This window comes from Dendronephthya gigantea, unplaced genomic scaffold (genome assembly GCF_004324835.1).
Source record: "Dendronephthya gigantea isolate DGI-Jeju-01 unplaced genomic scaffold, DenGig_1.0 000053F, whole genome shotgun sequence".
Taxonomy (NCBI): domain Eukaryota; kingdom Metazoa; phylum Cnidaria; class Anthozoa; order Malacalcyonacea; family Nephtheidae; genus Dendronephthya; species Dendronephthya gigantea.
In genome coordinates, this window is record NW_021163063.1 from 966,891 (window position 1) to 977,425 (window position 10,535).

General features: G+C 39.0%; 2 protein-coding genes across 2 annotated transcripts in view; both read right to left on the reverse strand.

Moving 5' to 3' along the window:
* The window catches only part of LOC114529115, an 81,453-nt gene extending 73,562 nt beyond the window's left edge, over positions 1-7,891 (reverse strand). The window contains exons 1-2 of the mRNA XM_028550865.1: positions 7,752-7,891; positions 4,131-4,615 (exon numbers count right to left, since the gene is read on the reverse strand). Coding sequence (XP_028406666.1) covers positions 4,131-4,591 — 461 coding nt within the window. The 5' untranslated portion in view covers positions 4,592-4,615; positions 7,752-7,891. The remainder of the gene's footprint in view (positions 1-4,130; positions 4,616-7,751) is intronic.
* A 1,145-nt stretch (positions 7,892-9,036) lies between these two features.
* Positions 9,037-10,101, reverse strand: LOC114529046 (kelch-like protein 40b). The gene has a single exon (XM_028550770.1). It carries the CDS (start codon positions 10,099-10,101, stop codon positions 9,037-9,039), a length of 1,065 nt encoding a protein of 354 aa, XP_028406571.1.
* Positions 10,102-10,535: the final 434 nt, after the last annotated feature.

The window sequence follows — 10,535 nt, forward strand, 5'->3', positions numbered from 1 at the left end:
TGATCATCCTTTTTAATGCACATTTATAATGCAACATCATGTTTAACAATGTTCATGTCCCATTGGTTCGTTTGAAAATAGTCTACGATAATATAACTCCAGTTGCAAAAGCTCGTCTGGATGACATCGGAGATAATTCTCTCCATTCATTGGCACTTAAATCTAAGCACTCGACTGAATTCAGACATGTTTTAGTTTCATGAACATAACCGCCCATGACGATAATCATATTGCGAGTGATAACTGCTACACATGCAGATCTTTTATATATGATTAAGACAAGGTAACATCTTAATTTTTCCTGTTTTCACTTTGTGCATGAATGCTGAGTTCAATGTTCTGCCTTTTTCGTTATGACCTCCGATCATAATTATATTACCTTTATAACTAACAGTAGCCATAGCAGCGATAGCAAATGGCAGTGGCGGCAGGGTTTTGCATTCATTATTGTTAATATCGTATGCATACACAGTGTTTTTAGTGTCCGCGAGACATGATGATGTCCGTCCACCAGCGACCACGACTTCGCTGTCAATAATTTGACAACCATGATAACATCTTCTCTCTGGCAACTGGGTCAATAATTTCGTCGTGTATGGGGGAGTTAGTTTAATTTCATAAATCCCATCACAAATGATGTCTTTCTCAATACTCCCGCCAGTTAAAATTGCTTTATCTTCGTTACAAACCATTCCGTGTGCTTGACACTTGATTGGCATCTTGACAGGAACCTCGAACCATTATTGATCCATTCTCTGCATTTCAATAGTGTCAGTATTCTCGTATCCAGTCCACCCTCCACTGATATATATTTGACCCTCGTATAGAAACGAGGAAGGAGCTTGTCGTCCCATGTTCATTGCTGGATGTTACATAACTCATAGGAATATACCAAGGCTGAACGCTCTATTTCAAATGAAGGTGGATAATTGATCTGTTGTGTGCATCGCATATAAACGACAATCTCGATATTGTAATAGGCCACAGCATTGCTCATGATAATAGAATACTTAGGCCATGTGACACGGTGCAATTTTTCCTGCAACTTGCCATGCAATTCTTCTTTTGAGAGATGTAAATTTGGCAACTACCAAACTTCTGTCTTTATTACACTCCATGGCGCATCTTAGTTCTTGCATTTTAAATACTCTTCACCAATTTACATCTCTTCAAAGTAGAATTGCATTGCAAGTCGCAAGAAAAATGGCACCGTGTAACATGGCCTTAAAGGGTTGACAGCCTGAACAAAGACCTCCATTTCGCCCGTTTTGCCTTTGCGTCTCCCCGCGAATTTTAAGGCAGGCGAAACGTAGGTCTGTGTTCAGGCTAATTACGCGAGACATTTACAACTCGGTAAACTTCGTATCGTGTTGCGCCGTTATTTATCGCCACTTACCGAAAGGCTTCCGGCCTTCGACAGTTGAAAATCCGACCTTTATTTGTGTGTAAAAGATTTGTTTTTATAGCTTAAGTTTTGTGCTCCAGAAAATATGGACGTCAAATTAACCTAATCGCATATAATGACTTTTTCGTTTCCACCTAATATAGTTCCGTGAATTTCCGAGTCAACGCCGAAGAACTTGTAAACACGGCGATAAAGGTTTATTAAGCTACGGTTTTCATTAAAAGATATATACAGTCAATATTGATGAAAATATTTACACTGATTTAAAACATTTGTTTTAAGGCTATAATAGGGTAGTATATACTTATTATGCATCGTACGAATTAATATGAAAGCTGAACAATCATTTTCTAAATCATACAATTTATTACTTGCAGTTCTTGCTTTTCGTATCAATGATTCACTTGAATACAGTATTTTAGTTCATGAGAACTGCAGTTGCAAAACCTCGTTTCTCTGTCATTGGTGACAATTCTCTCCATTCATTGGCACTTAAATCTAAGCACTCGACTGAATTGAGATATGTTTTAGTTTCATAATCATAACCACTCATGACGATAATCATATTGCCAGTGATAACTGCTACACTTCCCGCTCTTTTATGATTAAGACGAGGTAACATCTTAATTTTTCCTGTTTTCACTTCGTACATGAATACTGTGTTCAATGTTTTGCCTTTCTCGTTATGACCTCCGATCAAAATTATATTACCTTCATAACTAACAGTAGCCATACCAGCGATAGGAAATGGCAGTGGCGATAAAGTCTTACATTCGTTATTGTTAATATCGTATGAATATACAGTGTTTTTAGTGTCGCTGAAGTAGTTTGATGTTATTCCACCAGCAACAACGACTTCGTTGTCAATAATCTGACAACCATGGAAAGATCTTCTCTCTGGCAACTGGGTCAATAACTTCGTCGTATATGGAGGAGTTAGTTTAATTTCGTAAATTTCACCAGAAGCGTCGTCTTTCTCAATACTCCCGCCAATTAAAATTGCTTTATCTTCGTTACAAACCATTCCGTGTGCTCGACACTTGATTGGCATCTTGACAGGAGCCTCGATCCATTCTTGATCCATTCTCTGCATTTCAATAGTGTCAGCATTCCCGTGTACAGTCCCTCCTCCACTGACATATATTTGATCCTCGTATAGAAACGAGGAAGGAGTTTGTCGTCCCATGTTCATTCTTGGTTCTGGTGTCCAGGTATTCTCAGACCAGCTGAACGATTCTACTCCTGTAAGGAGATATTTATCGTCCATCCCTCCGCAGACAAATATCTTTCGTCTTCCGTTGATGAAATCGTCATTTTCTCTTGTTTCGTTGCTTGGATATTTCACTTCTGACGTCATGCTGTTCATTTTGCGCTGAAGATCGTCAATGACAACGTTTTGACGGGCAACATCGCCCATCAACTTTTGATTAGCCTCTTGACTCTGTTCTTTCTCCTTCATTTCTTTCTCCAGCTTTCTCGTCAGTTCGTCAATTTCCTTTCTCATGAAACAAGGATGTGAACGACTCGACTCGGGCGTCACTTGTTGCTTGCACTCGTCACAGACAATGATACGAAAACGACAAAGTTCGTTCTCATGTCGTTCTTGCTCGTTTCGGTTGATGACTTCAAAACAGCCCGTGTTTGTACAACGTGTTGGTGAATAGCCACATCTTTCGACATGCCGATCAAGAAATTCAAGCTCGACCACTTCTCCACAACCACGGCTTGCGTGATCACAACAAATCTTCAGACTTTCCAAAGTTTCGGTCAAAAATCTCGGTGGTTTAGCCAAGGTTTCTTCCGTGAGATGGTTTTTACAAGTTGGACAGGCTTCAGAGCTTCCCTGTAACCACTTTTGAATACACGAGCGACAAAAATGGTGTTCGTTTGGGCATTGCACTGGGTCTTTGACCACCTTGAAGCAGATCGAACAAAGCAGCTTAGCGTCGACTTTATTTACGAATCTTTCCTCATCGTAGCCTCCAAATGAACTTATCCTCGTCATTTCTCTTTGAAACAAAATGAAAAAAACATTCACTATGTGTTTGATATCGTTGTTTGCAAGGCAGGTCGTAAATACATTGTCTTAAAGCGATTCTTTGCATGTATTACTAAGTCAGTGATATCAAATCCATTTTAACCACACCAGTGATATAGTTTAGTGCGAGTTTGAATGTGTCTGATCATTTTTAATAAACATTTGAATCGCAAAGTGAAATTATTAAACTAAACATCGTAAAGTTTTCCGGGAAAAAATCCCTCCATCCCTTCTTGGTCCGGGCTGTGAAAAAGAGGCTTCAAGGTCTGTTCACTCGATCCAATTTTGTTAGATCCATTTCACTTCTAACGTATGGAATATAGTCGGTTATTGATAAATCTGCATATATTGCAAGTCAAGAGTCAAGTCCAGTCCATAAAACACCATCAGAAGTGAATTGGATGCGACAAAATTGGATCATGTGAACAGACATTTAGACCTTGATGTGGTCGTTCGAATCTTAAAGGCCAGATGACTCGTTAAAAATGTGAAATTTTCTGGTAGTTTTAGGTAAACAGGGATTTGTTTTGTGCTATCATTAGCATCCCCTTCAACCCATCTCTGCTAACAGGTTATACTACGAATATTTTAACGAATTTTACATAGATGAAGAATCTTAGACACTTTCAATGCAGTGTCAGACTAATCTATATTTTCACATTTCAAATGATAGAAAGTATCAAGTACCTTTTCCTAATATCTTCCTTTCTTTCATTCACCTCCTCCATGTTTTCAATCTTCACCTTCATTCCTTCCACTTTAATTCCAACCAGCGACAGTTCTTCCTGCAAGCGTTCCTTCATCTTTCCTGATTCGTAATCCTCCAAGACTTCCAGAAACCTTTTGTCTGTCAAACAATGTAAGTCAACATGCAAACATCCTGGTCGAATGTCACGGGCGTCCTGATCATCGCGGTCTCCACCCAGAGCTTTTTTAACTGCAGTGTCGACTAATGGTTTTAACAAACTATAACCAGCATACAGAGCTCCGAGACCCAATCCTAGTTTAGTGATTGTTCCACACACTTCTTTTGTCACTTCTTTTGCAACTTCTACACTGTCAGTGCCGATGGTGATCACAAATTTCCCGCCAGTGACCGATGCAGTGGCTCGTAAAGCTTCTCCAGCTGCGGAAAATGCTTCAGCCATCAAGGAAACGTTTTAGACACAGAACTAAAAGACAAGAGAGAGGATCAGAGCTTAGGATTTGTGTCGAACTATTGAGATTCGATTGGTGCATCAAAAACACTGAATAAACACAATAATGCTGTTGCATGGAACCTCAATTGTGCGAGCAAGTAAGTTAAAGCAACACCAAAAGAATATGTTCCGTAAAGTGAAAGTCGATATGAGGAAACAAAGAGCAATTACATCAACAATATGCATTTATTAATCATTAACATTTTCACAACATCAATAACGATAAATGGAAACAAATTTAACGCCGAGAAATATTCATTTGTGAATAATGAAAAAACAATTGAAAGATCGTTAATTGAATTTCAAACACGTAAAAGTCGGTAAAGAAATGAGGAGGTCTGGAACCGGAAGGAATTCACACGGGAAAAAAATCTGGGTACGAGGTTGCACACGCCCCTTTCATAATTAATCCCTAAATTCTTTTCTTTAGTGTAAAGAGTTCAGCCTCGTCCCCGGCACGTGTTTTATTTAATCGGTGATTAATCGCGTAGTAATGTTTGTCTCGCGGGAGGACACGCACGAAGCGACAGCGTGGGGGAAAGGAGAACGCGCCTGGCAGAAAATTAAATTGTTTTCCAAAGGTCCTGATAAGCCCTTTCCAGCAACACCACAAAAAAAAAGAGCAAGAATACCATCATGGTAAACACTCCTTGACACCTGAATCTAAATTGGCAGCTGAGACCAAACCAAAACGACTTGCAAAAGCAAAACAAGTGCAGACTAGTAAGTTATCACATGATATATTTTATGTTTTTTTTTCATCCATCTTGAAGTTCTTGGGCAATGCATTCCAGGACAATATTTTTCAAAAATCTCTTCACATTCCACACAGTCTCTTCAGCATATATATCTGTGCAGCCTACAGTTGAAAGCAATATTCTAACACCTTAATATTGCTGACAAAACCTTTAATAATTGCCAATCTATTAAGGTGCCTTGAAATGGAGTGTAGTATAATTACCAATGAGTAATGATGCCATATTCTTAGAGGCTAAACTCTATCTTAATATTATCAGGTACCAGCAATCCATCAAGTAGACAATGCACTGAAAGGAGAAAGTTATCGGAGGACATTCATGATTTTGTGGTTGCTGCAAGTGATTCTAGTCCATTTGTCATTCAGTCGGAATTGATGAACATACTAGACCTAACGGATGTTGACAAGAATCGATTGACTAGATGTGTCACTTCTGTTTTTCCAAACTGCACTAAAAAAACAGTGAACTCAGATGACAAAAAACAGTAAGTAATTGAACAATATACTTTATATACAGTCATATAAAGAATGTGTAAAAAAGAGAGGGGGATAGGAAGAATATATGATACTGAAAAGGGGGATCATCAGCTATTATGCCATTTAAAGGAAGGGGGTAATAGGACTAAAAGTGATCTTTAATTAGATTATCCTTACAAGCTTACAAACAAGAGCTTAGTGACAATGTGACTATTTACAATAACCTACATATCCCATTTACAACCATTTTTGGTCGAGTCAGATCATTAATTTACATACACATGCCCCCCTCAATAAATTATGTACATATGGTTTATTGGCAAGGTATTACATAAACTGAGAATGGAGGAACATGACCCAATTAGTAAACATATGTCATCATGTCTCTTTGCCAAAAATTTAAGGAGTGCATTTTTTTTCTTCAGTCTAAAATTGAAACTTGCTCTCACATTGACAGTTTGATAATGGTGTTCCTACAGTAAAATGGGAAAAGGGTATTAGTGAAAATGACGGATTGCTCGAGGATACAGTATTTCTTCCCATTCAATTTTAAGTATTCAAAACTCAATAGATGTAGTTGCAGCAAATATTTTTCGGTATTTTAATATCTACTGAATGCTCGACGATAATTATGAATTTGTGATATTGGATGAATAAATGATGTATGTATAACTATAATGTATGTAAACCTGGCGAGATTCATATAGCCAAATCATTGGAACATCACCGTCAAATAGGACATAAAATTTGTGAAAAACTCACCTTTGAAAGACGGACTTTGAATAACTGCTCAAGACATGCCTTGGTTTCTTTCTCGTGTAAAAGTCTCCGCATCCTTACGGATTCTTGGCCGTCAGTCTACGGATTCTTGGCCGTCAGTCTGTGTGAAATCCGTATTGTGTTTCAAACGATAATGATGTTGAATGCCACTCTCTTCAAAAAACTTTTCAACACACAATTTATTTGGACACAACAACTTTCCTGTTTTAAATGCTGCATGTGCTGGTCTTTTCAATCCTGCAATCGCGCATAATACATCTTCGATTTCTTCGAATGTTTCTTCCGCCATCTTGAATGCATTTTCTGCCAGGCGCGTTCTCCACTTCTCCTCTCCCCCACGCTGTCGCTTCGTGCGTGTCCTCCCGCGAGACAAACATTACTACGCGATTAATCACCGATTAAATCATAATTAAAATAAAACACGCGCCGGGGAAGAGGCTGTAAAGAGTTTACGATCTACGAACGCTGTCTCCTTGGCTCAGCCGCTATTGATTTATTAGGGAACCGCCGCTGAGAAAATCTCGTAGTCGAACTTAATTTCCTGACCTAGCACTAGCCGCAGCGAATTTAGACTTCCCAGAAAATATATTGATACCTTTCATAAGACTAGTTAACCTGTGTTCAAAAAGCTCACTCTCGTACAGTCTCACCGAGTGCGACATTTAAATTCTGTTATTACTGATCAATGTGAAATTGTTATTCAACAGAAAGATTTAATGTAAAACAAGCGTTATTCGAATGGAAATACTGTTACGGAATCGTTACGACGTGATTGAGATCTCCCACTTAATGAGTTTGAGTCTGAGCGAGCTTTAAAATTAGCTTTACTAAAATACAGTCGCAACGCTAGCTATCGCTTCGACGTAAGATCGTGATAACTCTCTTAACAGTAAGCTATGGGCACAGACGGATACACTCAACATTTAAGAGAAGAAAGTAATTTACTAACTGAACAATAATTCCTGTGTGATGTGGCTGATATTACGCCATAATTCAGGAAATCCTCATCGACCATCAGGCTACCATATGTTCACAAATTCAAGAATAAATCTAACATCAAACCGTTCAGGAAACATTAAAACTATAATGCAGTACCTCATGTGTCGAGCTCCTTGCTTTGAACGTCGATAAAATCGATTTAATTCCGTGTATGACAACGACTCCTATAGTCTCCGACGGTTAAAATATGTGTTTGCTTGTTCACAAGACCATCATATATCTGGTGTCGTGTTTCCTGATGAGTGATGACTCTGAACTAGGGTCGGCGTTAGATCATATCGAACTAACGTACATGACGTCATAAATTTTGCAACAACGGAAGTATAATAACAGAAGTCTTACACGAAGTCTTTCAAGAGCTGGTTCATAAAAATGATAAAATAAAAATGGCGATGAATGATGGTACATTTATACATTTATAAATAATAAATGTACACGAAAGTGTAAATGTCTGTTACCCTCATACCCAGTATAGGAGTGATCATATACTTATGTAATAGTATCTCTGGCTTTACCTTAATTACGGTTAGGGTTAGGGTTATTGAAAATTTTATGACGTCATGTACGTTAGTTCGATATGATCTAACGCCGACCCTGAACTAGAGTGGAATCATATGAAAAGAATGGATTCTGAGAACGGAGTGTGAAGTGATCGGACAACGCCAGACAATTGGAGACATTTGAGATCTGGGATCATCTTGTTCCTTTGAGCTTATTCTTCGTTCCATCCACCCTCTCGTTCTGTTATGCCAGTGACCAGTCTCGTCTGCGACAGACAATAGTCAAATGTGCGTCATGAGCCCTAAAAGAATGTGGAATCTCGTAATATCCCTCAAAATGAATGTAATTTGTCTAAAAGTTCCCGATAGTTGCTTCAATTTTCTGGCACTAGAATAGGTTTAGTTTTACGCCAAGACCAATGTAAAGCTCGTTCTGATTCATGGTGAAAAAGTCGTCATTTCACATTCACGAGAACAAATATTAGCAATTCCTGGCTCATGAGAGTTGGCCTTTTGCCATAGGGTGGCAGACCTGACCAACCGTAGCCAATCCACAGCATGAAAAAATGCCAGCAAAATTTGGTGAAACAAAACTATTGCCAAAGACGTTCAAGAACTTGGTCAGTGTTAATTAGCCGTCACTAGCAAAACTTTTTGTGCCGTCCTGAACTATGGCAATATAAAAATAGACTGAAGTTTATTTCATTTCATTTTATTCAGTAATTTTGTAAAAAATCAAGTAGTTTAAAAATAATTATGCTTGATATATCTTATGTCACAATGATCAGTTCTTGCTTATATATATTTTGTGCCTCGTGAAATCATTATCCTTTCCTACAGATCCACGCCGCGCTTGTTCCATTGGTTTGTTAGAATGCATTTTAGCATATCAGAACTGCAGTCGCGTAACCTCGTTTGCTTGTCATTGGAGGTAATTTTCTCCATTCGTTGGTACTTAAATCTAAGCACTCGACTGAACTGAGGCATGTTTTAGTTTCACAATCATAACCACCCATGACAACGATGATATTACCAGTGATAGCTGCTGCACTTGCTGCTCTTTTATGATTAAGACAAGGTAACATCTTTATTTTTCCTGTTTTCACTTCGTACATGAATACTGTGTTCAATGTTCTGCCTTTCTCGTTATGACCTCCGATCAAAACTACATTACCTTTATAACTAACAGTAGCCATAGCAGCGATAGGAAATGGCAGTGGCGACAAAGTCTTACATTCGTTATTGTTAATATCGTATGCATAGACAGTGTTTTGAGTATCCTTTGTGTATTTTGTTGTTCGTCCACCAACAACCACGACTTCGTTGTCAATAATCTGACAACCATGGTAATATCTTCTCTCTGGCAACTGGGTCAATAATTTCGTCGTGTATGGGGGAGTTAGTTTAATTTCGTAAATCCCATCAGAAATGTTGTCTTCGTCAATACGTCCGCCAGTTAAAATTGCTTTATCTTCGTTACAAACAATCCCGTGTCCTCGACACTTGATTGGCATCTTGACAGGAGCCTCGATCCATTCTTGATCCATTCTCTGCATTTCAATAATGTCAGTAAACTCGTATCCAGTCCATCCCCCACTGACATATATTTGACTCTCGTATAGAAACGAGGCAGGAGCTTGTCGTTCGATATTCATTGCTGGTTCTGGTGTCCAGATATTCTCAGGCCAGCTGAACGATTCTACGGTTTTAAGGGTACACTTCTCCCCCCTCCCTCCGCAGACAAATATCTTTCGTCTTCCGGTAAATAAATCGCCATTTTCTCTTGTTTCGTTGCTTCGATATTTCACTTCTGACGTCATTCTATTCACCTTACGGTTAAGATCATCAATGACAACATTTTGACGGGCAACATCAGCCATCAACTTGCGATTTAACTCGTCTTTATTCTCCAGCTTTCTCGTCAACTCGTCAATTTCTTTCCTCATGAAACAAGGATGAGAACGACTTGACTCGGGCGTCACTCGTTGCTTGCACTCGTCACAGACAATGATACGGAAACGACAAAGTTCGTTCTTATGTCGGTCTTGCTCGTTTCGGTTGATGACTTCAGAACAGCCCGTGTTTGTACAACGTGTTGGTGAATAGCCACATCTCTCGACATGCCGATCGAGAAATTCAAGCTCGACCACTTCTCGACAACCACGGCTTGCGTGATCGCAACGAATCTTGAGACGCTCCAACGTTTCCATTAAAAATCTCGTCGGTTTGGCCAAGGTTTCTTCCGTGAGATGGTGTTGGCAAGTTAGACAGGTTTCGGAGGTTTCGTTCAAACACTTTTGAATACACGAGCGACAAAAATGGTGTTCGTTCGGGCATCGCACTGGGTCTTTGACCACCTTGAAGCAGATCGGACAAAATA